The 27,203-nt window shown below is 43.7% G+C and overlaps 1 protein-coding gene across 1 annotated transcript in view; it reads left to right on the top strand.

The window, feature by feature from the left end:
- Positions 1 to 26,592, top strand: part of LOC139275129 (cullin-5) — an 89,636-nt gene extending 63,044 nt beyond the window's left edge. The window contains exons 14-19 of the mRNA XM_070892171.1: positions 1,370 to 1,493; positions 1,788 to 1,963; positions 5,329 to 5,490; positions 8,286 to 8,404; positions 18,776 to 18,899; positions 24,347 to 26,592. Of these exons, the coding sequence (XP_070748272.1) occupies positions 1,370 to 1,493; positions 1,788 to 1,963; positions 5,329 to 5,490; positions 8,286 to 8,404; positions 18,776 to 18,899; positions 24,347 to 24,541 (900 nt within the window). The 3' untranslated portion in view covers positions 24,542 to 26,592. The remainder of the gene's footprint in view (positions 1 to 1,369; positions 1,494 to 1,787; positions 1,964 to 5,328; positions 5,491 to 8,285; positions 8,405 to 18,775; positions 18,900 to 24,346) is intronic.
- Positions 26,593 to 27,203: the final 611 nt, after the last annotated feature.

The raw sequence follows: 27,203 nt of genomic DNA on the forward strand, positions 1-27,203 counted from the left end.
GGCTTTGGAGGGGGTACAGAGACGATTCATTAGGTTGATTCCGGAGATGAGGGGGTTACCTTATGATGATAGATTGAGTAGACTGGGTCTTTACTCGTTGGAGTTCAGAAGGATGAGGGGTGATCTTTAAAATAATGAAAGGGATAGACAAGATAGAGGCAGAGAGGTTGTTTCCACTGGTCAGGGAGACTAGAACTAGGGGGCACAGCCTCCAATTACGGGGGAGCCAATTTAAAACCAAGTTGAGAAGGAATTTCTTCTCCCAGAGGATTGTGAATCTGTGGAATTCTCTGCCCAGGGAAGCAGTTGAGGCTAGCTCATTGAATGTATTCAAGTCACGGATAGATAGATTTTTAACCAATAAGGGAATTAAGGGTTATGGGGAGTGGGCGGGTAAGTGGAGCTGAGTCCACGGCCAGATCAGCCATGATCTTGTTGAATGGCGGAGCAGGCTCGAGGGGCTAGATGGCCTCCTCCTGTTCCTAATTCTTATGTTCTTATGTTAATGATATTGTCCCCTATCACTACAATCTTTCTTTTTACTCCCCCCACTTGAATGGCCCCCTGTACCACGATGCTGTGGTCAGTTTTCTCATCCTCCCTGCAGTCCCTGCTCTCATCCACACAGAGTAAGGGCCTCAAACCTGTTGGGCAAGGGCTGAGGCTCCTCCATCACTCCATCCTGAGTCCCCATACCTTCCTCACTTGTAGTCACACCCTCCTGTCCCTGACCACAGATCGCATTTGAATTAATTACACTAATTGGTGTAACTAGCTCCTGGTAACTCTTCCCCCTTCCTGATGTGTCTGCAGCTCGGATTCCAGCTCATCAACACGGAGCCGAAGTTCCTCGAGCTGCAGACACTTGCTGCAGATGTGGTCACGATGGACCTCAATGGCGTCCACTAACTCCCATATATTGCAGCAGAAACGCATCACCTGTCCTGCCATCTCTAATGTATTTAACTAATTTGATTACGTTTTTAGTTATTAATCCCGGCCCTAATCTAAGGCCCTTAATTTAAAGCAAGAAGAGAGAAAAACTCACCAACTAATCACTTCCCTGCCTTCCTGTGACGTCGAATGTAGTCGCCCTGTTCTCCTTTGTCGCACTCTCTTACCTACTCGCGCTGTTCCCTGTGGTGGCTGGGCTGCTCGCTGCTTTTAAGCTACGCCCCTCCTCTGGTGTTCCCTCCTAGGTCGGGGTGTGTTCTACTTGCAGATGTACAGTATCTATTAAGACCAACTTAATGTGTAGACACATTTACTTTGGTTAGCAAAATGTACATATATATATTTCATCCTTATTTACCAGTGTTGTGTATTTTTCTAAGATAGAACTTTAAAAATACTTTCTGTATGTGTATAGGAAGTAGGCATGCCCGCTGACTACGTGAACAAGTTGGCCAGAATGTTCCAGGATATTAAAGTATCTGAAGACCTGAACCAGGTTTTCAAAGAAATGCACAAAAACAACAAATTGGCCTTACCAGGTGTATTTTTTTTAAAAAACTTTGGGAGGGAATTTTTTTTTGAGTACTGTGTGGGTAATGATTTAAAATAAAAACAAAAGTAAATGCTATATTATTTGAATGCTTAATATGTTTAAAGAATGGTGTTGTGCCTGTGTATATTAAGTTTGGCTTGGAATCAAAAAACTTTATTCTTACAAGCAAAAGTCTGTCTAACATAGTCCCAGAAAAAACCTTTATTACTAGGGGGAAAAAAAGCGTCTTTTTTTCAAACGCTATCCAACTAACTTGGTTATAACCATTAATATTATTTAGCGGACTCTGTGAATATCAAGATTTTAAATGCTGGTGCCTGGTCACGAAGTTCGGAGAAAGTATTTGTTTCTCTACCAACTGAACTCGAAGATCTTATCCCCGAGGTGGAGGAATTCTACAAAAAAAATCACAGTGGTAGAAAGCTGCATTGGCATCACCTCATGTCTAATGGAATTGTGAGTAGCAGATTTTTAAAAAATCTTACGACTGTTTCAGATAGCTTTTAGTTCAGGTTTGGGTGTTAAACTTACCGTCAGTATGTTTTTAAAAAAAAAAAATTGAAGACAACCAGCAAAAGATGTTAATTTGCATTCCAGCAATAAATTAAACTAATGGGTTTGCTGTACATGGTCCATGTCTCTGAGCCATACAGGATGGCAGGTATTACTACAGCCCTGTAGACCATGAGCTTGGTGGCAGATTTGAGGGCCTCGTCTTCGAACAATCTTTTCCTCGGGCGGCCGACTGGCGGCAGTGTTGAATCTCGTTAATATCTGCCCTTGTTCAAAAGAGGCTCTCGAGGTATGGGAAGTGGTCCACGTTGTCCAGGGCCACGCCGTGGATCTTGATGACTGGGGGGCAGTGCTGTGCGGCGAGGACAGGCTGGTGGAGGACCTTTGTCTTATAGATGTTTAGTGCAAGGCCCATTCTTTTGTACGCCTCAGTGAATATGTTGACTATGACTTGGAGTTCAGCCTCTGTGTGCGCAGTCGCAGGCGTCGTCCAAATACTGTAGCTCGACGACAGAGTTTGGGGTGGTCTTGTATTTAGCAATACCACCAACGATGTCTCCGCAAGATCCTGCAAATCCCCTGGGAGGCAGACGCACCAACGTTAGCATCCTTGACCGGCCAACATTCTCAGCATTGAGCATGGTCAGTGCTTCAATCAGCTCCGCTGAGCAGGCCACATTGTTCGCATGCCTGACACGAAACTCCCAAAGCAAGTGCTTTACTCGGAACTCTTTCACGGCAAACGAGCTAATGGCGGGCAGAGGAAATGTTTCAAGCACACCCTCAAAGCCTCCTTGATAAAGTGCAGCATTCCCACCGACATCTGGGAGGCCCTGGCCAAAACCGCCATAAGTGGAGGAAGTGCATCCGGGAAGGCGCCGAGCACCTCGAGTCTCATCGCCGAGAGCATGCAGGAACCAAGCGCAGGCAGCGGAAAGAGCGTGTTGCAAACCAGTCCCACCCACCCTTTCCCACAACGATTGTCTGTCCCACCTGTGACAGGGACTGTGGTTCTCGTATTGAACTGTTCAGTCACCTCCGAACTCATTTATAGAGTGGAAGCAAGTCTTCCTCGATTCCGAGGGACTGCCGATAATGAAACTAATGGGTAAGCATGTTTTTAAATAGCCAGTTTATATTAAAAAAATCTCCAAGTTGGCTCACATTTGGCAGAATCTGGGTGAGTGTTTATTTTTAATTAGTGTGATACTTAGGCTGGATTTAAGCCATTTGGGAAATTATATTTGCTTTTGAAAATATGTAAATAGAAATTCGAATATATTTGAGTGATGTTCTGACTGTTTTTTAGCATGTTAATGACTCCTTCCTCATGAGCTCAACCAGACTGAGATGATTCGTATTTATATTGTAGATTTTTTGCAGATTTTTAAATGAATGCTGCCTCAGCTGATAGTATTCTGTCTCTTTTGCACTTTGATGGTATGACAGAGCTGGAATTTTGGTTTGCTATCCAGTGACTCCTGCTGGAGAGTGCACATGTGAATGTGTGATGATGACAGGATCAGGCTCAGTTGTGGTACCCCCTCAAATAATCGAAGAGCCTGCCAGAATTGACTGGCTAGACTAGCATGAAGAATGGCCATTTATGCGAGGTAGTGAAGGGCACCTGGCGTTGGTGGAATTGTGCCTAAGCAGTCATTCATGCAATCAGGAGAGGAAAAGGGGGGTAAATTGGCAGTAAAAAAACCTCTCCAGATAGTAGCCCACTGGGCTTCTGTTATTCGCCACAAGCTGATCTATTGGCTTTATTTTTAGTACAGAAGTGGACATGACTTAGAGTTGAAATAGTCTAGTTAAGATTAAGTCCGGACCGGGGTCAAACAGGGCTACGTCATCGCTCCAACCCTCTTCCCAATCTTCCTTGCCGCCATGCTCCACCTCACAATCAACAAGCTCCCCGCTGGAGTGGAACTAACCTACAGAACCAGTGAGAAGCTGTTTAACCTACGCCGCCTCCAGGCCACATCCAAGATCACCCCAACCTCTATCGTTGAGCTGCAGTACGCAGACGATGCCCGAGTCTGCGCACATTCTGAGGCTGAACCACAGGATATAGTCAATGTATTCACTGAGGCATATGAAAGCATGGGCCTTACGCTTAACATCCGTAAAACAAAGGTCCTCCACCAGCCTGTCCCCGCTGCACAGCACTGCCCTCCAATTATCAAGATTCCCGGCACGGCCCTCGACAACGTGGACCATTTCCCATAACTCGGGAGCCTCTTATCAATAAAGGCAGATATTGATGCGAAGATTCAAAATCTCCTCCAGTGCGCCAGCGCAGCCTTTGGCCGTCTGAGGAAAAGAGTGTTTGAAGACCAGGCCCTCAAATCTACCACCAAGCTCATGGTCTATAATGCTGTAGTAATACCCGCCCTCCTATATGGATCTGAGGCATGGACGATGTATAGAAGGCACCTCAAGTCACTGGAGATATATCACCAATGGTGACTCCGCAAGATCCTGCAAATTGTACCAACATCAGTGTCCTCGTCCAGGTTAACATCCCCAGTATTGAAGCACCGACTACACTCGATCAGCTTCGCTGGGCAGGCCACATAGTTCGCATGCCAGATACGAGACTCCCAAAGCAAATGTTTTATGCAGAGCTCCTTCATGGTAAACGAGCCAAAGATGGGCAGCGGAAGCGTTACAAGCACACCCTCAAAGCCTCCCTGGTAAAGTGCGACATCACCACTGACACCTGGGAGACCATGGCCGAAGACCGCCCGAGGTGGAGAAAGTGCATCTGGGAGGGCATTGAGCTCTTCGAGTCTCAATGCAAAGAGCGTGAAGAGGTCAAGTGCGGACAGCGGAAGGATTGCGCGGCAAACCAACCCCACCCACCTCTTCCCTCGACAAATGTCTGTCCCACCTGTAATAGGGTCTGTGGCTCTCGTATTGGACTGTTCAGCCACCAAAGAACTCACTTTGCGAGTGGTGGCAAGTCTTCCTCGATTCCGAGGGACTGCCTATGATGATGATAGTGTTGACTGTAAGCCAAACATTTGAGTAATAAATATTATAAACATTTTAACATTTGAAAGACAGCTAGAGAGCAAATTGAGAAGCTCCTACACAACTCTTGATCTCTACTTACTATTGAAAAGTGTTGTTCCTAAGGAAATTAAATCTGCATAAAGACAAAAGTCAGTGTTTTTTCACAAATATAAAAAATAATAATTCAGTTTTATTTGATTTAGTATTTTGCACTTTGTCATGCAGCGAATAATAATGCAAGCTACAATACACCATACAGTAACGGGATAATTTTTTTCCCCAAACAGATAACTTTCAAAAATGAGGTTGGCCAGTATGATTTAGAGGTTACCACATTTCAGTTGGCAGTACTGTTTGCCTGGAACCAAAGACCGAGAGAAAAGATTAGTTTTGAAAATCTAAAATTAGCAACTGAACTACCAGATGCAGAACTTAGGAGGACATTATGGGTAAGTTACTTTCCTTAACAATTGTTTTCTCTTGCACTACTTTTTTTTTCTTCCAAATATCATGCATCCTTTCACATTTGAGGAAGTAGGCGGGAGACCTGCTTGTAAAAGTTCAATACAACAATAACTTAAATTTATACAGCATCTTTTAGCTTGGAAAAAATGTTCCAGGTGCTTCACAAAGGCATAAGGAAAACAAACACCAATCTATTGAAGAAAGTAGGAGGGGTGACCAAAAATTAGTTTAGAGATGAGGTTTGAAGAAGGATCTTGAAAGAGGATAGGGAGATGGGTTTTAGGGTGGAATTCCAAAAAAATGGGACCGAGGCGGTTGAAAGTACAGCCACCAAAGGTATAGGAAGGAAGGGAGAGGGTGGGGTTGGGGGAGAGGAAGAGGGCATGGTAAGAGGAAGGGAGAGTTTAGGGCTGGCAGAGGTTAGAGAGATGGGGGTGGGGGGGGATATGTGGCCATTATGGGATTTAAGCACAAAGTTGAGAATTTTAAATTGAAGGTGTTGGGGATTGGGAACCATTTAATGTTCATGAGGAATGGGTGTGATGGGCAAATGGGACTTCTATGATATAGGATATGGTGAGCAGAGTTTTGGATGAGCTAAAGTTTGTGGAGGATGGGAAGCTAGTTATGAGAGCATTACAGTAATTGAATCTGGAGGTGAAAAAGGCAATGATAAAGGTTTTGGCAGTAGATAGGCTGAGGTGGGTGGGGGGAAGCCGATGATAATTCAAACAAAATTGATTTTGTCTATCATCCTTGCTGGCTGCACCTCTTTTATAAAAGATCTGTCTACTTCAGATATATATAGCATAACAATAAACCATCAGACATCCCAGTGATAAAAATTTGCAATCAATGATTGTGTACAGGTCTTTCTATTTCACTGGCATTGTACTTTGTCCTGAGGTCATCTGCTCCTAAAAAATAATTTAAGAGATCAGCAATTCAGTATCCCCCCAAAAAACAGGCCTTCATTTTGGAGGAGCGTTGAGACTGCCCAGATAGGCCTTTGATGTATTATTTTGGCCCTGATCCCTCCAAGCTTTCAGTGCTGATGCATAGAGAATATCGTCTGGCAGCAGAAAGTAAATTGTAGCATCTAGCCCTTTTCAGCCTGATTGTTTTGCCTGTATGTAAAATTTAAATAATAGATTTTTGCAGATTTAAAACCTCTAGCTGTATGAACAATGCTGTAACTAAGATGGTGTACATGTGACCCTTCACCATGAGAGCTGTGAATCTCGATTTGATGGCTGCCTGTCACCTATTTATTTGTCTTTGAATGATATGCTGGTCAAGAATTTGAGATTTTTTTAAAAATCCCTCTACCTGCAGAGTTTGACGCAGTTGACCATTCTATCTTTCTCTGTGGCACTGCGTTTGCTTGGTTCCGCTCCACTGTCCCATTTTTAAAAAAAACAGATCTCCTCCTGTCCTGGTCACCTTGGGATTGTCCCAAAGTTAGTTATTGAATTTGGGCCATCATCCCTTTTGTGTCTCTAATCTATCCTGTCTTCCAACCTATCTCAGACCTTCCCTTTTGCTCTTTCTTCCCATCCCCTTTTAGTGCTTGTTAAGAATCTGTTCTTTCCGAACACTCTCCAGTTCTGATGAAGGGTCATCGACCCGAAACATTAACTCAGCTTTCTTTCCATAGCTGCTGCCTGACCTGCTGAGATTTCTAGCATTTTCTGTTTTTATCCCAAAGTTGCATCCTAATCTGCTCCTCTTCCTAGTTTATATGCTGTCCTTCAGTGACAACATCTGTAAGCATGGCGTCAGCATCCATATATATGCTGGTGACACCAGTTCTACTTTCCCACCAGCTACGTTGATGACATGGCAAATGCTGTGCTGTCTGGTTGTTTATATGGTTGTGGATGATCCAGAACTTTCTCCATTTCAGCTCGCCAAAGCCATCCTGAAACCTTGCACATAAACCCCCATTCCATCCTCTTCCCTTCTCTGGCTGCTTGCTGAATCTCCAGACGCCACATCGTCACTTGAATGAATTCTAACTCATGCAAAACTCTGCCACTTACATCTTATCCAGTAATAAACCTATTAGTTCTGTTTTCCATTGGCTCCGCAACCGCAACACGTTAAATTCAAAGTGTAAAATAAAAAGGAAAAGCTGCAAATGCTGGATATCTAAAATGAAACAGAAAATGCTGGAAATGCACAGCAGATTGGTTAGTATTTGTAAAAAGAAAAGACAGGCTTTGATGAGGGGTATATACCCAAAACATTATAACCTGCTGTCTCTCTTCACAGGTGCTGACTGAATTGCTGTTTATTTCCAGCATTCGCAGTTTTTATTTCACGTTGAAATCAAAGTCCTCATTTACAAATCCCTCCACAGCCTTGCCCATCCAACTGTTGCACTTTCCCAGCTCTGTTCCAGTGTGCACCTCCTCCATTTGTTCCATATTCGATGGCAGTGGCTTTAAGTGTCTTGACCGACGTTCTGGAACTCTCTTTAAAGCTCTCGCCATCTTTAGAAGCCTCTCAAAAACACACCTCGTTGACCATGCCTTTATTCACCTCCTTCTATTATTGCTTGTCTTCACTTCTGTGGAAACACCTTGATATTACAAGTGCAAGGTTTTTCTGCTTTTTTGTCCAATAAATGTATTATGACATTTATGAGGTTTCTATGTATTTGTGGATGGGAAGGTAAAGGGGGGGGAATCTCTGGACAATCCATTGATAATTTGGACGCCCGTATTACATATCGGTGGGACAGTGAGTCTTACTGGTTCTGTTTTTGTTTCAAAAGTCTCTTGTAGCTTTTCCAAAATTGAAACGTCAGGTTTTACTCCATGAACCTCAGGTCAGCTCACCCAAAGACTTCACAGAAGGCACTCTTTTCTCAGTGAACCAGGACTTCTCATTAATGTAAGTGTTAATAGTGTTTTTCAAATCATGTTTATTTTTAGTTATTAGAGCTGCAATTTCTTACAACCTAAATTAATTTTTCAACCAGCTAAATTTTGTTTTCATTCTATGCATCCATCTTGTTTTTCTTTTGCTCTCATAGCTTTTTAAAATGGGTTTATCAGTGATATTCAAAATGATAGATTTTTTTGTCGCATCTACAGAGAAGTGTAAATGTATTAACGTTTTGGGACCAGAAAGTTTTATATCCGGAGAAACCAATGCATAGTGCAGGCTGTAGCATCCTCTATGGCAAATCGTGTCAAGTCCAGCTTTATGAATGCTACTAGAATGTGGCTACTGGAAAACTAGCTTTGAGCGATCCAGTTAGGTGGAACATTGTATGCGCGGCTGTTTCTTCTTTTAACTTGGGAGAGAGCAAGAGGAAAAAGAAATGACAGAAAAGCTTAAACAGATTAGTTGGGGAGAATTCATTTAACAATATTTCCGTATGGAAGCGGAAGACATTTAAAGGCATAATGCTGATGCAGGATAACATAGAAACATACAATACATAGAAAATAGGTGCAGGAGTAGGCCATACGGCCCTTCGAGCCTGCACCACCATTCAGTAAGATCATGGCTGATCATTCACCTCAGTACCCCTTTCCTGCTTTTTCTCCATACCCCTTGATCCCTTTAGCCGTAAGGGCCATATCTAATTCCCTCTTGAATAAATCCAACGAACTGGAACTCTCTGCGGTAGGGAATTCCACAGGTTAACAACTCTCCGAGTGAAGAAGTTTATCCTCATCTCAGTCCTAAATGGCTTACCCCTTATCCTTAGACTGTGTCCTCTGGTTCTGGACTACCCCAACATCGGGAACATTCTTCCTGCATCTGACCTGTCCAGTCCTGTCAGAATTTTATATGTTTCTATGAGATCCCCTCTCATCCTTTTAAATTCCAGTGAATACAGGCCCAGTTGATCCAGTCTCTCCTCATATGTCAGTCCAGCCATCCCGGGAATCAGTCTGGTGAACCTTCGCTGCACTCCCTCAATAGCAAAAACATCCTTCCTCAGATTAGGAGACCAAAACTGAACACAATATTCCAGGTGAGGCCTCACCAAGCAAGGTCCTGTACAACTGCAGTAAGACCTCCCTGCTCTTATACTCAAATCCCCTAGCTATGAAGGCCAACATACTATTTTCCTCCTTCACCGTCTGCTGTACCTGCATGCCAGCTTTCAATGACTGATGTACCATGACACCCAGGTCTCGTTGCACCTCCCCTTTTCCTAATCTGCCACCATTCAGATATTCTGCCTTCGGGTTTTTGCCCCAAAGTGGATAACCTCACATTTATCCACATTATCCTGCATCTGCCATGCATTTGCCCATTCACCTAACCTGTCCAAGTCACCCTGCAGCCTCTTGGCGTCCTCCTCACAGCTCACACCGCCACCCAGCTTGGTGTCATCTGCAAACTTGGAGATATTACACTCAATTCCTTCATCTAAATCATTGTAAATAGCTGGGGTCCCAGCACTGAGCCCTGCGGCACTCCACTAGTCACTGCCTGCCATTCTGAAAAGGACCCATATATCCCGACTCTCTCCTTCCTGTCTGCCAACCAGTTCTCCATGTCAGTACATTACCCCTAATACCATGTGCTTTAATTTTGCACGCCAATCTCTTGTGTGGGACCTTGTCAAAAGCCTTTTGAAAGTCCAAATACACCACATCTACTGGTTCTCCCTTGTCCACTCTACTAGTTACATCCTCAAAAAATTCTAGAAGATTTGTCGAGCATGATTTCCCTTTCATAAATCCATGCTGACTTGGACCGATCCTGTCACTGCTTTCCAAATGTGCTGCTATTTCATCTTTAATAATTAATTCCAACAATTTCCCCACTACTGATGTCAGGCTAACCGGTCTATAATTACTCATTTTTTCTCTCCCTCCTTTTTCTTTAAAAAGTGGTGTTACATGAGCTACCCTCCAGTCCATAGGAACTGATCGAGAGTCGATAGACTGTTGGAAAATGATCACCAATGCATCCGCTATTTCTAGGGCCACTTCCTTAAGTACTCTGGAATGCAGACTATCGGGCCCCGAGGATTTATCGGCATTCAATCCCATCAATTTCCCTAACACAATTTCCCGCCTAATAAGGATTTCCTTCAGTTCCTCCTTCTCACTAGACCCTCGGTCCCCTAGTATTTCCGGAAGGTTATTTGTGTCTTCCTTCGTGAAGACACAATCAAAGTATTTGTTCAACTGGACTGGCCTGGCATTTCTTTGTTCCCTATTATAAATTCACCTGATACATACCTAGCATTAACAAGCAGCGCCATAATTCATTAACAGATCAAACTGAAATGGAATGTGTCAAAAATCTGACTTTACAAATCCTGTAGGGAGAAAGTTAAAATGGTTCACTATAACAAATATGGCAACATGTAGAAATATGTTAAGAGTGCCTGAAAGGTCAACCTGGAAAATAGTATAGCTGCAGATGCAAAACATAACAGTTAGAAATTATTTCACTACTTTAAGCACAAGATGGCAGTCAGAAGAGACGAGGGCGCTAAAAGATAATTGGGCCAGAATTTACAGTGGCTATGACTGCGTACTCTGAATGCGGCGTCATACTGCCTTTGAAATGGCCTGCAAGTTCGGGATTTGCACATGCACTAAATTCGAACTTGCAGTGTCTATGTACGCGTTAACAGATCATCCGCACAGCCAAAGAAAAACCAATTGTTGTCGCAGAGTTGGGCTATTTGCCCACCAACTGCCCAGCAAAACGTACGAAAAAGGGAATACGTCGGGTATGTTTTAATCATTTTCATCTCAGAAATCGGATAGTTTAATTGTATCAAATTAGTTTTTCTTGCTGCAAAGATTGGAATTTTAATGATGTTGATAATTATCAGCAAAATTAAATTTTTACTAACAGAACTAAGATTACTGAAGTTGGTGGAATGAAGCTAATTAGGAATTAAATTCCACTCCTAATTGTAATTAAATCTGATTATGGGATTCCATTCTGAAATGATGTAAAATCCAATTCTGTTTCCTGATTGGAGGACCAGGTCCACGTGATCCCAGGTATGCTTCCACACAGGCTGCACCCCTGGGATCCGTGAACCATTACGCTGCCTTCCGGCATGCAGCATCAGACAACACGATTGCGAAGGAGGGCCCCCATCAGGTCGTTGCATATTTTTGCAGGTTCGTGGCGTACTCTAGTTATACCAGGACCACAATTTTTGGGCCCATAATTGTACTGAACTTGATGTGTATAAAGTAGCTACTATAATAAATTATTACTTCTTCCAAGTATTCATTAGGGAAGATACAAGAAACTTCGCTCTATCCACTTTTTCCCCCAAAGAAAATGATAATCCAAGTAGAATTAATGTCTGACATAAATGACATGGCTATCCTAGACAGCATAAACGGGCTTAAAACAAATAAATCTTCAGTGTGGATGATGCTTATTCCCAAGAACAAAGAGAGATAAGAGGTAACATGTGGTATTGGCCACCATTTATGAGGGACTCAGAAAATCCCAGTAGATTGGAAACAGGCCCATTTTCAAAAGACGTTGACTAACATTGGTCTTAAATCAATACCATAAAATAATTAAATCAATTTAACAGGATAAAACATAAGGATTAACCTAATAAACAGCAGACAACATTGATTCAGGGGAGATTCTATCTGACCAACTTTTGACATCATTGAAGAAGTGACACCCCGTGTAGACGGGAAAGCCCTAAAACATGGTATACTTTGACTTCCAATAAGCATTTGACATTCAAAGTGGTGGGAATTTTTAAAATTTGGAATGGGTAAGAAATTTGTTAAAGGATCAGATGTTTAAAGGAAATATGTTGGGATTGAGGGAACTGCTGAGTGGAGTGCTCCCAGGATTGGTGCTAGAATTCCTAGAGCTAGACTTTCGGCATATCATCGGTCATTTAGTGCCCATATAAGCGCTGAGATTGGTGAAAAATGGAAACTAGCGCCTGATTATAGCCATTTATTGCCGGCGCAACTTTCAGCACACAGGAATGAGCTGCATCGCTATTTAAAAAAAAAAAATACGACGTCATTCTCGTGTAAGGCCTGGTTATACAGGTTCGACCTACAAAATCCGGAATCCAGACATCGGGCCGATCCGTGGCGGGGTCGTCGGGAAACCAGAAAATGTTCTGAAATCCGGACTCCCCCCGTCTCGGCGAACCGACTTCGCCCCGGCCCGACTTCACTTGCCCTGACTTTGCCATGACTTCACACAGCCCGACTTTGCATAGTCCAACCTCGCCCCGGCCCAACTTCACCCCTCCCTCCCCTTTACCTCGGCTGCCGGACACCACCTACCTCAGCCCAGACATGGAACCCCTCCACAGCGGCAGGGTCCCGCCCGATCAGGTCCTCCTCGGTGGGCCCCGCGAGAACCTCTGTTGCTCAGCCCTCGCCCCCCCTCCCCACTGTTCCTCGGCAGGGCGGCCCCCTGCCCAGTGACATGGTATTGGGGGTAATGTATTGACGTGGATAGAGAACTGGTTGGCAGACAGGAAGCAGAGAGTCGGGATAAACTGATCCTTTTCAGAATGGCAGGGGTGCCGCAGGGCTCAGTGCTGAGACCCCAGCTATTTACAATATACATCAATGATTAAACGAAGGAATTGAGATGACACTAAACTGGGTGGCGGTGTGAGCTGTGAGGAGGATGCTAAGAGGCTGCAGGGTGACTTGGACAGGTTAGGTGAGTGGGCAAATGCATGGCAGATGCAGTATAATGTGGATAAATGTGAGGTTATCCACTTTGGCGGCAAAAACAGGAAGGCAGAATATTACCTGAATGGCTGCAGATTAGGAAAAGGGGAGGTGCAACAAGACCTGGATGTCATGGTACATCAGTCATTGAAGGTTGGCATGCAGGCCCAGCAGGCAGTGAAGAAGGTAAATGGCATGTTGGCCTTCATAGCTAGGGGATTTGAGTATAGGAGCAGGGAGGTCTTACTGCAGTTGTACAGGGCCTTGGTGAGGCCTCACCTGGAATATTGTGTTCAGTTTTGATCTCCTAATCTGAGGAAGGACGTTCTTGCTATTGAGGGAGTGTAGCGAAGGTTCACCAGACTGATTCCTGGGATGGCAGGATTGACCTATAAGGAGAGACTGGATCGACTGGGCCTGTATTCACTGGAGTTTAGAAGGATGAGAGGGGATCTCATAGAAACATATAGCATTCTGATGGGACTGGACAGGTTAGATGCAGGAAGAATGTTCCCGATGTTGGGGAAATCCAGAACCAGGGGACACAGTCTAAGGATAAGGGGTAAGCCATTTAAGACCGAGATGAGGAAAAATCGCTTCACTCAGAGAGTTGTTAACCTGTGGAATTCTCTACCACAGAGAGTTGTTGATGCCAGTTCGTTGGATATATTCAAGAGGGAGTTAGATATGGCCCTTATGGCTAAAGGGATCAAGGGGTATGGAGAGAAAGCAGGAAAGGGGTACTGAGGTGAATGACCAGCCATAATCTTATTGAATGGTGGTGCAGGCTTGAAGGGCCGAATGGCCTACTCCTGCACCTATTTTCGATGTTTCTATGAACAGCTCATCGACGAGCACCCCCACCCCTTCCCCTTTCTGACCTTCTGAAATTCGGAAATACCCGAACCTGGGCTCGGATGTTTCCGGATTCGTGACGTTAGAAAGACGTTCCAGAATCCGGCAAAACGCAAAATCCAGAACGGCTTCGGTCCCAAGGGTTACGGATTCGGGGCGCTGCACCTGTAATGGAAACTAGCGCCCGACTATCGCCCAGATGATTGCCGAGCGCTACTTTCGGCATTTCGCCCAAATGATCGCTGGCCCAAAAAGACGCTGAAGAAAAGCTGCAATCACCTGACCTTAATTCAGCACAACGGACACCATTTTGTAACTTGGAGGATCTTTAATAAAAGGCTGCTTGAAGTGCTTGTTAGGAGAAGCAATTTGTGAGAGACTTTTAAGGGCGTTTTTGACTCTTGCCAATCATCTAATCGCATTTGTATTTGTTGAGGACAAATATTAAGGGCATTTCTCGTGATGTGGCCTGTAATTTCTCAACCACTATTGATGACTAATAACATGCTACAGAATAGAGATGAGAGAAGGTTTATTGAAGAGCATTATGTGCCCAGTAAGATTGCTCATGAGGAGGAGACGTTACACCCAACGCATTTACAGGGATAAGCGCTCATACCTGGACTTGTCCGATAACACGTGTGTTAGAAGGCTGCGATTCCGAAAGGAGATCATCAGTGAGATATACCAGCTAATTAAGGGAGATCTGCAGCCTACCTAGCACTATCAGGACCGCACTGCCCATTGAGGTTAAGATTACTGTGGCACTTTCCTTCTACGCATCGGGCTCCTTTCAAGCCTCAGCTTGCAACATTTGCGGTATCTCTCAGCACGCCACACATTGCTGCATTCAACAGGTGACTGAAGCCCTTTACGCATACAGGATGGACTTTATAAACTTCCCTATGACCAGAGAGGCACAGACTGAGGGGGCTTTGGGTTTCTTGAGAATAGCAAACTTCCCCAAGGTGCAGGGAGTAATAAACTACACGCACATTGCCCTGCGAGCACCTTTATAATATATAGAGGTGTTTCGGAACCGAAAGGGATTCCACTCCCTTAACATGCAGCTCGTTGTCGACCACAAGCAAATAATCATGGCATAAATGCAAATTTTCCAGGGAGCATCCATGATGTGCACATCTTGTGTGAGAGCACTGTCCCTGACCTGTTTAAAGGTCAGCCACAAGGTCACGGTTGAATGCTGGGGGATAAAGATTATGGCTTTGCAGCTGGCTCATGAGCCCCCCCCCCCCCCCACCGCATAAGCCCCAGACAGAAGCCGTTGGTGTAGGGGCCTCCCGTTGCACCTGTGGAGCTGGAAAACATAATTGAGGTTATTAGAAGAGAAGGAGAGACATGAAAATGTTTGCGCTGCACTAGCATATATACGAGGAGCAACACTACTGCAATAAATGTGAACGAGAGACGTTCCATATGATTAACATGAGAGTACAGAAGAGTGCAGAAACTGCATGCATAACATTACATCATTCATATAATTAAATGCCTTTAAATTACCACTGGTTTACCATTGCTTTACACATTACTCACATGGCGCAACAACGGGATCTGCACCACCAAGTGTGGCAGAACGATTATGGGTGCCCACTAATGCTGCGGCATGTTCTTCCAGGTCAGTGAGAGGGTGCAGCTCAGGCCCTCTGGTCAGCCTCGCTCGGCATTATTCTTTGATACCTTCCTCTGCAAACGTGACAAGAGCATAGCATAAGCAAATTGACTCGGTACTATTATGGAAACACAACAGATATTGTAATCCACAATTAGTCACCCCATATGCTATTCATCGTTAATGTTATATGCTAATACGGATTGTATCCACAATGGATGCATGGTTAGAACATCTACGTTCAGAGAAAATATTTAATAAGATCATATTTATGAACTAATGCTTGACACCAAACATCTCGTGTACAATCTCCAGGAAAGGCCCCATCCACAGGCCGTGCCATTTGGCGCTTGAGGGGAGGTAGGCGGTTTATTTGAATCGCTGGAGGTCCCCTGGGGTGGGGAGGAGGAAAATCAGGACCACTGGTGAGCTCGGCAATGACAGGACTGTGCTCGGAGACCTCAGTGTGGCTGGAGCTAATGTCCCAAAGTGTCCCAGAGCAGACAGTGAGCCTGGGCAGCTCTTCCCCAGTCCAGGCTGGGTCACTGAGTGACAGCAGCCAGAGAGACTCACACAGTAAAGGTGACCGGACCCCTCGGCGCTCAGTCGTGTCCCATCCACCAACGTAACCAAAAAGGAGACAGTGCCCAAGTTAAAGACTTGCTCACAACACACAAGAATTCTCCTAAACTAAAGTGGCAGAAATGCCAAATGTTTGCAGTCTGTCCATTTCCAGTCATTCCTTTGGCCACAATTTTCGATCAAAGCCTTTAAATAATAATTAATGCTGTTGATTAAATGTAAGGTATCTCAGCAAAATTAGACTTAAAGGGCGCAGGTTCTGACCCCAGTCCAAATCTTAGAAGGGAAGCTACCCAAGATTACCTAGTTTAATTACAATCCATCAGATTTACATTCTAATTAATGAGTCAGTGCATCATTACATTTTAAAATTTAATAATTGAACACTTACTCTTGCCAATGCAATGAGACTGTTCCACTGCTTGCGTCACTGGTCTGCCTTGCGCCTATTGTGGACTACTGATGAGATTAGGGCGGCGATATCGCCCCATACTTTTTGATATATTGGGGGGGTGGGGGGAGGTTTCCCACGCCCACCCCGGGTTAATTGGCCCCACCGATTTTCAACTTCATTAACCAGAACCTCATCAGAGAAGGCTTTCGCCCTCCTTCTCCCTGAAAGCTCCTGCTGCTACAATCGCTAGATTCGTGGTTGGACATTTTGCACCCTGCACAGACTTCTTTTCACCTTCCTTCTCGCTCTCCCTGTCTTTGTCTTCTGAGCATGCCCCCTGAACTCCCGAATCGCAGGAAAAATTATTTGCTGGAAAAAAACGCATATGAGCAGAACGGCCGTTGCTATGGACGCCAGCCTTACACAACTCAATACATCTCTAAGGTCCATTTCACCTCACTAAGACTATCACCCAAATGAAAAAGGCGAAAGGCTGGAAATATCGCCTACTTTTGGGTGATAGCGATCATAGTGGAAAGTCTAGCCCTAGCTAGTGTTTCTAATTTACATTAACCTGGATTCAGAAACTCAATACAAACTAGTCAAATTCAAAGATGATATCAATTTCTTTTGGGGTGTGGGGAATGAGGCAGAGGATCAGGACTTACAATATTTAACCTGCTATTGTGTCTCGTACTTGCATATATTGTTTGTAATGGTGTCAAAGCATCTAAGGGTGAAGTTGAAAAGGGAAATAAAAGATTTTGCTCAACCTGTTTAATCACTACGGAGCAAGAATCAACAGCAAATAAAATGTTGGACTATGTAGCTGAAACAGTACATAAGAACCTAAGAAAAAGGAACCAGGAGTAGGCCATACGGCCCCTTGAGCCTGCTCTGCCATTCAATAAGATCATGGCTAATCTGATCATGGACTCAGCTCCACTTCTCTGCCCGCTCCCCATTACCTCTTATCGTTTAAGAAACTGTCTTTCTGTCTTAAATTTATTCAATGTCTCAGCTTCCACAGCTCTCTGAGGCAGCAAATTCCACAGATTTACAATCCTCTGAGAGAAGAAATTTCTCCTCATCTCCGTTTTAAATGGGCGGCCCTTTACTCTAAGATCATGCCCTCTAGTTCTAGTCTCCCCCATCAGTGGAAACACCCTCTCTGAATCCACCTTGTCAAGCCCCCTCATAATCTTATACACTTTGATAGAATGCAAGTTTGAGGAAGTCATCATGAAACAGTACAGTATTCAGCTCCGACTATTACCATGAGCACTTCTCAATTCTGGTCACCAAGACACAAAGGAGACATTAAAGCCCGAAGGTAATGCAGAGAAAATTTGAGACTTGACTCACTAGTGTCAGGGAACTGAGTTATAAGAAAGACTGGTGATATTTAGGGTAATCAGCCTTTAAGGACAACTTAGTGTTGTAAGACTACAGCATAGAAAGGCAAATCTGGACATGTGGGAAACAGGCTCAATCTAGTGAAAGGGAAATTTAGGACTGACATTGGACAGTTCCTCAAAGATCAGTCAATATATGGAACGGTTGCCTGCTTTCGGTGTTTTATGGGTTGACTGGTACCAGAGCTTTGAGTTACCCAACTCCGGTGTGGTGGAGCATGCTTCAGAATCTTGGTGTATGACCTATGTGAACACTAGTTGCTAGCAGATGGCCTGAAATAAGCACCAGTTTTCAAAGAAATTCTTGTGGTTCATCCTTGAAGCGTGCTTGATTTTCTTCGGCTGGGCTGTCTTCCGTACTGTCAAAATTGGCATCAACCAGATGGGGGTGTGTGGTCATCCTGCCACAGTGGGCTGCAGTTAAGAGGAAGCAGTGCTTGCCATAGTGAGCTCTTGGGTTTTTAGGAGGCCCAGGAGGCAGTAAGTTATAAATGTGAATCATTTTTAAGAGGTGAAAATATTATGTATACCTTGCCTTGTAAAAATGCTGTTATTTGGCAAAGGATTATTTCAAGTATCCTCATTAGATATCACTGATTTTTTTTCTTTGTGTTATATAAGTAATGTCAGAAACCCTCCCTTCCACCTCCCCCCCGCCTTCCATCCCAAAGAAAAACATAAGAACTCTATATTTCAATGGCATGCATATCTGTCTTCCAGCAAGAACAGCAAAGTTCAGAAGAGGGGAAAGATTAATTTAATTGGAAGATTACAGCTAACCACAGAAAGAATGAGAGAAGAAGAAAATGAAGGAATAGTCCAGCTGAGAATATTACGCACACAGGTATAATTTAATGAGTATAAACTCTTGACTCTTTTAAACTCTTATTAACATTTGTTGTGATTAATTTAATTAATAGTTAAAAATGTGTATGTTGAAATGTAAGGGATAATTTTCTGCCTTTACACTCAAGGCAGGGAGACTTGCCCACTGGCAACACGTATTAGAAATTTAAGTGCACACATAAATGACCATAGAATTGCATGCATGTGGGAACATTGGGTGAGGAAGGCTATGATGTTTCTGGTGGTAGAGAATACTGGTAAGTTATTCAATCAGGGTTCACAAAGAATGGTTATTTGGGCATGGTCTTGGAGGTGCCTGACCCACATGGAGCCATGCCCTGGAAGGGGGGTGGGGGTGGGGGGGTGGTGGCAGCAGCGAAGGGAGATCAAAGCCCTTCAGAAGGGGAAAGAAAAGGGATGGAAGTTATTTCTCTCTCTCCACTCATCAAAGTATTTTCGTTTGGACACCACACATATTGATCTCCTTGTGCTTGGCCAGGTGGTAGTAAGATATGGATTTGTATATGTTGTTTTCCATATTGGAGCAGAGACCAAATTCTGTGTCATCAGAAGATGTGGATGGTGTTAGGGAGGACTACATGAGCTACCGAAAAGCTGTTCTAGAGTGGTATTGCAAGGGATCTCGACAAGTGCTATTTGCACATATGTGCCCTCAATCAAAGAATGGAGAATCTAAAAGGAGGAGAAATGCAAAGTAACTTGGCCCACAGCAGTAAATTTCCTCTTTGCCGTTACATGACTGAGGGGGTTTGGCTTCTCGTCTTGATCTGACTAATAGGAAATATGAGAAGAGCTTGTTCATCCATAGGGATAAATCTCCCACTCGGTGGGAAGCCTCTAGTCTCCCCTAATGGCGCACCAGAATTTACCAGAAAGAGAACCATAAGGATACTTTAAACAGAAATGTATTTTGTTTCACACCTGTTACACATATTACTTTACATTGAAATCATTTTCTTCCTCTTGTTTGTTTTTCTCAATGTAAGAATTTCCACAAACTCCAAAGTAAACTACTTTTTATATATAGTCCTACTCGGCACAACCATCTTAGATTCTTACCAGTTCTTGTACTTGGCATGTTCCAATTCAGCTCATTCAAATCAGTTGTGACTTATGAGCTCCCTGATAATTTACATATATGCTTAAGTGTTACTGATGTCATTCAAATAATATATATAATAATGACTGCAAATCCCCTGGGAGGACAGATGCACCAACATCAGCGTCCTCGTCCAGGCCAGCATTGAAGCACTGACCACACTTGATCAGCTCCTCTGGGCAGGCCACATAGTTCGCATGCCAGACACGAGACTCCCAAAGCAAGTGCTCTACTCGGAGCTCCTTCATGGCAAACGAGCCAAAGGTGGGCAGCTGAAACATTACAAGGACACCCTCAAAGCCTCTCTGATAAAGTGCGACATCCCCATTGACACCTGGGAGTCCCTGGCCAAAGACCGTCCTAAGTGGAGGAAGTGCATCCGGGAGGGCGCTAAGCACCTCGAGTCTCAACGCCGAGAGCATGTAGAAATCAAGCGCAGGCAACGGAAAGAGCATGCGGCAAACCAGTCCCACCCACCCCTTCCCTCAACAACTATCTGTCCCACCTGTGACAAAGTCTGTGGCTCTTGTATTGGACTGTTCAGCCACCAAAGAACTCACTTCAGGAGTGGAAGCAGGTCTTCCTGATTCTGAGGGACTGCCTATGATGATGATGATGATAATAATGGCTATTTTGAGACAGCTGCTGCAAGTTTTTTACGGCCTGATGGATTTGAATGAACAACTTCATCATATTGGTCTAAAGCAAGTATAAAAGCAAGGATTCTCAAACTTTGTGGTAGTTTGCCCTCTTTGTGTGTGTCTCCCCATACCACTCCCAAATTAGTTGGAAAACCCACAGCTCCTTTAATGTAAAATTGGCCCCAATATAAACGTACTGAACTTTCCAGCCCATATGACACTACAGCATCATTTAAAAATTGAATATGCATAGCTTACATTTCCATCAGTGGGATGCGTGAGTTTATTTCTTAGCTTTGCACAAGTTTTCTATCCGATGTTGTTGAGCCAATGTAGAGGGTCTGATTACTCCCCACGTTGAGATCATCGTCTGTTGAATTGTGATTCTTAGTGCTGGCTAGACTTAAGGGAATGAGCAGCTTCAGAGCTTCTTGTGCTAATTGAGGAAATTCACATTCTACAGGTAGCCAAAAATTAGCAAAAACTTACGGGGAAATGCAAACATCAATATTTAATCACTGACCAATTTGTTTAGGTTTCCTCTTCCTTTGGTAAAAAATTAGCTGCAGATTTTAATTTAATGATCTTTACCCAGTTGTGATCATCATTGTTGTTAAGATTCTGAAAAGTACTCTGGCAACTGGCCCCTTAGCCCAATCAAATGTTGAACAATCATAGACTGGACTCTTTCAGCTGATGGGAAATTTACCCTCTTGCACACAGTGAGTCTCAAAGGAGCACAAAACCCCTTCTCTGTTTGTGAAGATCACAAGGAAAGCTTGGAATGAATGTCTCAATTGGTCTTTAGCTGCTCTCCCCTCGGAATGGTGTATATTACATTTGGGGTGAAGATTATTTTCTCATCTTTTAACTCCTTTAGCAAATTTGCTTAGTTGGTAACATTCTTGCCTCTGAGCTAAATGGTTGTGGATTCAAACACTACAGGATTTGAGCATTTATTTTAGGCCGATACTTCAATACAGTAATGAGGGTGTGTTGCATTTTTGGTGCTAATGTCTTTCAGATGAGATGTTAAAGACCCTATAGGCCTGTTCCATTGGTTCAGGTGGATGCTAAAGATTGTATGGCACTATTCAAAGGAAAAGAAAGACTTGCATTTATATAGCACAAACAGCAATGTGTTAAATATCAGATAATCTATGTTTGGTGATGTTGATTGAGGGATAGCTATTATCCAGGAGACCTGGGATAACTCCCCTGCTCCCTTTCAAAATTGTGCCATGGGATCTTTTACATCCACCTGAGAAAGATGATGTATCCCTGTGGTTTAACATCTCCTCTGAAAGATGGCACCTCAGACAGTGCAGCACTCCCTCAGTACTGCAATGGAGAGTCGGCCGAAACTTTTATGCTCGACTCTCTGGAGTAGGATTTGAACCTTCTGACTCAGCAGCAGCAAGCCTGCTACCAACTGAGCCATGGCTGACGGTTGTTCTTCTGGTGTTCTGGCCAGCTCTCTTCCTTCAACCAACAACATCAAAAACAGATTATTTGGTCCACAAAAGCAAAATACTGTGGATGCTGGAAACAAAAACAGAAAACGCTGGAAACACTTAGCAGGTCAGGCAGCATCTGTGGCGAGAGAAACCGAGTTAATTTTCAGATTGATCTTTCATCATAATTGGTTATTTATCTCATTGTTATTTGTGGAATCTTAGTGGGCAAAATGGCTACTGTCTTTACTTCAGAACAGTGACTGCACTTCAAAGTAATTCACTACCTGTGAAGCACTTTGAAACGCTTAAGAAATATGATGGGGTGCTATATAAGTGCAGGTTTGTTCTTTATCAGCCTGATGCTGAATTGATGTTGATACAGTAGCTACTTACTATGGGCCCAAGTTTCCACATGATTTGCGCCTGATTTTTAGGAGCAACTGGTGGAGAACGGACTATCTTAGAAATCGCAATTCTCCACATTTTTTTTTCTGCAGTTCTAGTCAGTTAGAACAGTTCTACTTTGGAACAGAATTTTTTCTTCAAAAGGGGGCATGTCCGGCCACTGACTCCTGATTTGAAAGTTTCCACAGTGAAAACGTACTCCAAACTAAGTTAGAATGGAGCAAGTGAAGATTTTTGTAGAACTGAAAAAACCTGTTCTACACATTAAAAAATCAGGCGCAGGTTACAAATTAAACGTCCAGAACGAAATGAAAGAAAACGAGGTGGGGGGGGGGAGGGAAGTCATTAAATTCTACAATAAATCCTTATTTATACTCATACAAATAAATCCAACCTGAATAAACATTTATAAGCAAAGAAAAGATTAAATAAACCATCTTCCTACCTGTGTGAAAGTGCTTCAGCCAGGAAGAATGCTGCAGCAAGCCTCACAAAACGAGGCAGCCGTTCCCGAACGCGGGAGGGAGGGAGGGAACCGACCGCCGACCGAACGCGGGAGGGAGGGAGTGAACCGACCGCCGACCGAACGCGGGAGGGAGGGAGTGAACCGACCGCCGACCGAACGCGGGAGGGAGGGAGTGAACCGACCGCCGACCGAACGCGGGAGGGAGGGAGGGAAACGACCGCCGACCGAACGCGGGAGGGAGGGAGTGAACCGACCGCCGACCGAACGCGGGAGGGAGGGAGTGAACCGACCGCCGACCGAACGCGGGAGGGAGGGAGGGAAACGACCGCCGACCGAACGCGGGAGGGAGGGAGTGAACCGACCGCCGACCGAACGCGGGAGGGAGGGAGGGAAACGACCGCCGACCGAACGTGGGAGGGAGGGAGGGAACCGACCGCCGACCGAACGCGGGAGGGAGGGAGGGAACCGACCGCCGACCGAACACGGGAGGGAGGGAGGGAGAGAACCGAACGCCGACCGAACGCGGGAGGGAGGGAGGGAGAGAACCGAACGCGGGGGGGGAAGGAAGCCGTTCCACACGGCCGGCGGGAGGGAGGGAGGGAAGGAGACAGAAGGCCGCAGGAAGCCTCAGAAATTGAGGAGCCATTTCCCGACGGCAAAAGGGGGGGAGGTCGTCGGGAAACGGCTGCCTCAACTTTCTGAGGCTTCCTGCAGCCTTTTCTGTGCTGATGGCAATGTGCTTTTATTAAAAAATGTTAAACTAAACAGCTACAAAGAACTACAAAAATGGCCGAGTGCCAATGTTTCCTTCACACTGCGCGTGCGCGAACGCTCCAACGCGCACGCGCAGCGATGCCGGCAGGAAAAAAACTAATTTAAATAGTACCCGCCCCCTCCCACTGACAAAATCGGCGCGAGTATAGGCTCCGCCCCCCATGGGCGCCACGCCAAACAGACAAGGAGCTGCAGGGCTCTCCAGAATCGCGAGGTTTTTTTTAGGCGCGAAAAACGGGCGCCCAGCTCGGAGGGGCGCCCGTTTTTTATCGTGTTGAAACTTGGGCCCTATATGTTAATATTATGTGCCGTAAATTTTGAATACCATCAATTATTTTATTATCTTCAGGTTTGTGACAGAGTTTTTAAAAGGAGTATTCACTTTTGTCGGTATACTGAAAATAAATTATATAGTATATAAAGTATTCTGTACTAATGTTTAATTGCTTAAATAAAACTTTCAATTTAAAAGCTAGGAAAGTTTGTTTGTTTTCATTTTTAAGAACAGGGAAAATACCAGAGGCTATTATGTAAATTGATCTACTGTTTGAAATTTTGATTCCTTTTTGTTTTAATTTCCAGGAAGCGATCATACAAATCATGAAGATGCGGAAAAAAATCACAAATGCTCAGCTCCAGACAGAACTTGTAGAAATACTGAAAAATATGTTCTTGCCACAGAAAAAAATGATCAAAGAACAAATTGAATGGCTGATAGAGCACAAATATATTAGAAGGGATGAGTTGGACATAAACACTTTCATTTATATGGCATAAGTGACTGTGTAAGAGAACAGCGCCAGAAGTTGGAATGAGTCCTATTTTGTCTTTGCAGACTTTGAAAAAGGTAGCTGAAGAGTGACTACAGTTCAAAGATTTATTCAGTTGCATTATTATTAAGTCCCTGCCTTACCGTACCACAGATGAACAATATTTACCAGTTTCATCCACTTAGCATTTACCTGCCTTTGTGTAGTTCACTTTTGACAGCATGCTGTTTTGTGGGAGTACTGAATTCATTGGAGCCTGCTATGCTTTCTTGGTAACTTTAGCCCTATTTTCACTTGTTCTGTACCGAGTTAAATACAGTTTTTTTCCAGACACACTTAAACCAGTGACTATAGGACTTTTAAATTTCATGCACTAGGGAAAATACTTGAGTCATTTTGTATTACAAAGAAAAATAGTGTTAGGAGCAGTAGTTTCACTTTTCTGAAGATACCAGGTGCAATAGAGATTGACCTATGATTTTTTTAACCTGTTGCACATTTGAAATGTTTAATATTACTCTGGCTATTGTGGTTCACTATTGAGCTTAGCTGATGTGGTAATGTTAGAAGAAGGAGTTGTCCATATCCTAGTAATTCTCATGCTATCTGACTTAAGTGGTTGCAACCTGAATTCAAAGGTTGCCTTCATTCAAGCTGGTCAATCAAACTCGTCACAGTTGGGATGAATTTTTCACTATTTTACTGCCATCCCAAAGGAATATCTTGAGTTAGAAAAGGTTCCAACACGTTTGATGCAGAGGCGAGGGAAGGATAAAAAAGCTATAATTTGAAGTTTTCCTAAAGGCCTATTGGGTAAAGGAATCATCCATTATAGCATAAAGCCATACAGACCGTAAGATACCGGATTTTATTTGCAGTCTGTGTTACTGGGTTTTCTCAACAAGGGCACCAGTTGCTACAATTGGTCTGGGATCTTGCATTGTTCTGAGACAGTTGAGAACCTTGGCCCAGTTAACCATTTGTACTAAATTAATAAAAATGTCAGTGTAGGTGGTAAAATATTGCTTCATTGTTCTCTTTCCCCAGCCCAGGAAACAGTGAGCCAGGGTTTCTGTTCCTGTCTGCTAGCCAGTAATTGCAGCTGGAAAGTATACAATGGGTGGGGACAGAATAGGGCTTCGTTGCCCTCTACAGTCAAATAGCCTGATACAATTTAGGCTCATGTGAAGAACAATGGTGTTGCCAGCTCCTGTGAAACTGTATCCCATCAAGATTTGGCGCCTTCAGGAGAGAAAATTTGAGGATGAAAAAACCTACAGTTCATTTTACCTTGTTGCATCCAATTCTATTGACTGGTAATGTTTGTGAAGATGTCTGTAGCCTGCCCTTACCCCATTTTCTTTGCTAGAGGTCAATCCTAGATGAACAGTTTCTAAGGAAAGCGGGGGAGGAGAGGAGAAATAGTAACAGACTAAATGTGTATCTGCTTTTGTGGCTGTTTACACAAGAAAAATGCAACATGCAACTGTCACTAGAATTAGTGTAATTCTGAGGCAGCTAAAAACTTAAGCTCAGTTTATTACTTGCAGTGAGTAGTCCAGTAATTGAACCAACTTATAAAATTGGATCACGTTTCACAAAATCTCTACTAATAAAAAATTAGCTAATATTTTGGCAACCACCCTTGCATGTGTGCATACAGTGCTCTTAACTGTTTTCCTTTTTAAATCTTCAGTGCCCCACAAACACTTGTCAACACTCTCTCTGACACTGCTGAAAATGTCTTGCCTAACTTTTCTATGTGGTTTCAGTTATATTGATGTATTGCAATTTTATTCAACTCCACAGCAATTTTAATTATCATTGGCATTGTAGATCCCTTAGTTGGAATCCCTTGTGCTGACTGCATTTCAACCTGACCTTTCTCCTTAGGATGAGTTTTGCCAGTCTTGGTACTGTGGGGAGAGGCAAAATTGACTTATGTGAGGATCTCTGCTGGTGAGTTGACTGAGGAGTGACATTGGATAAATAGATTATGGTCTGGAATGTCCTGCACTCCCTAACTCGGGTTAATACCGATGTCAGAAGTTTGGTTCAGATGGGGAGTGGGGGGGGGGGGGGGGCGGGCTGGTTGGTGGCGGAGACTATGCAGCTTTGTCAAAGATTTTATCTAGTTAACATGGTGTAAGCCTGCTTGGAATTCATGGTATTGTATATTCTGGGAATTGAGAAAATTGTCAAACTCATTAAGAGTTATGATAATTCAATATATTAAATGTTAGGCAGTTCACATTTTAAATCTGATTCCTTTAATGACTTTTTTCCATATGTGCTGCAGATTCAAAGAAATTGTGACTGTGGTTGGCAGTGACCTTTGACTCTGAATCTATGCTCTTAAACATTTTTTTTTGCCACTCAGCCAGTAGGAATACAAATCCATAATGTTTCATTTTGATTCATAGATAATTGATGAATTGTGGGACTTGGCAAAAATCTATTTTTTTTTAGATATACAATTTGACATTAAGTACTAGTTGACTGTTCTCCAGTGTCTTGGTGAAATTATCCAATGAGTAGCTGGAACATACAGACTATGAAGGTCCAAGATTCAATTGCTGGACTGTGACAAGTTAGCTGATCTCTGCCAGAACAGCAGTCGACCTCAGCTTCCCTACATTGGGGGGGGGGAAGATAAATCAGGATTCCTG

Source organism: Pristiophorus japonicus, chromosome 10 (assembly GCF_044704955.1).
Source record: "Pristiophorus japonicus isolate sPriJap1 chromosome 10, sPriJap1.hap1, whole genome shotgun sequence".
NCBI classification, from domain to species: Eukaryota; Metazoa; Chordata; class Chondrichthyes; family Pristiophoridae; genus Pristiophorus; species Pristiophorus japonicus.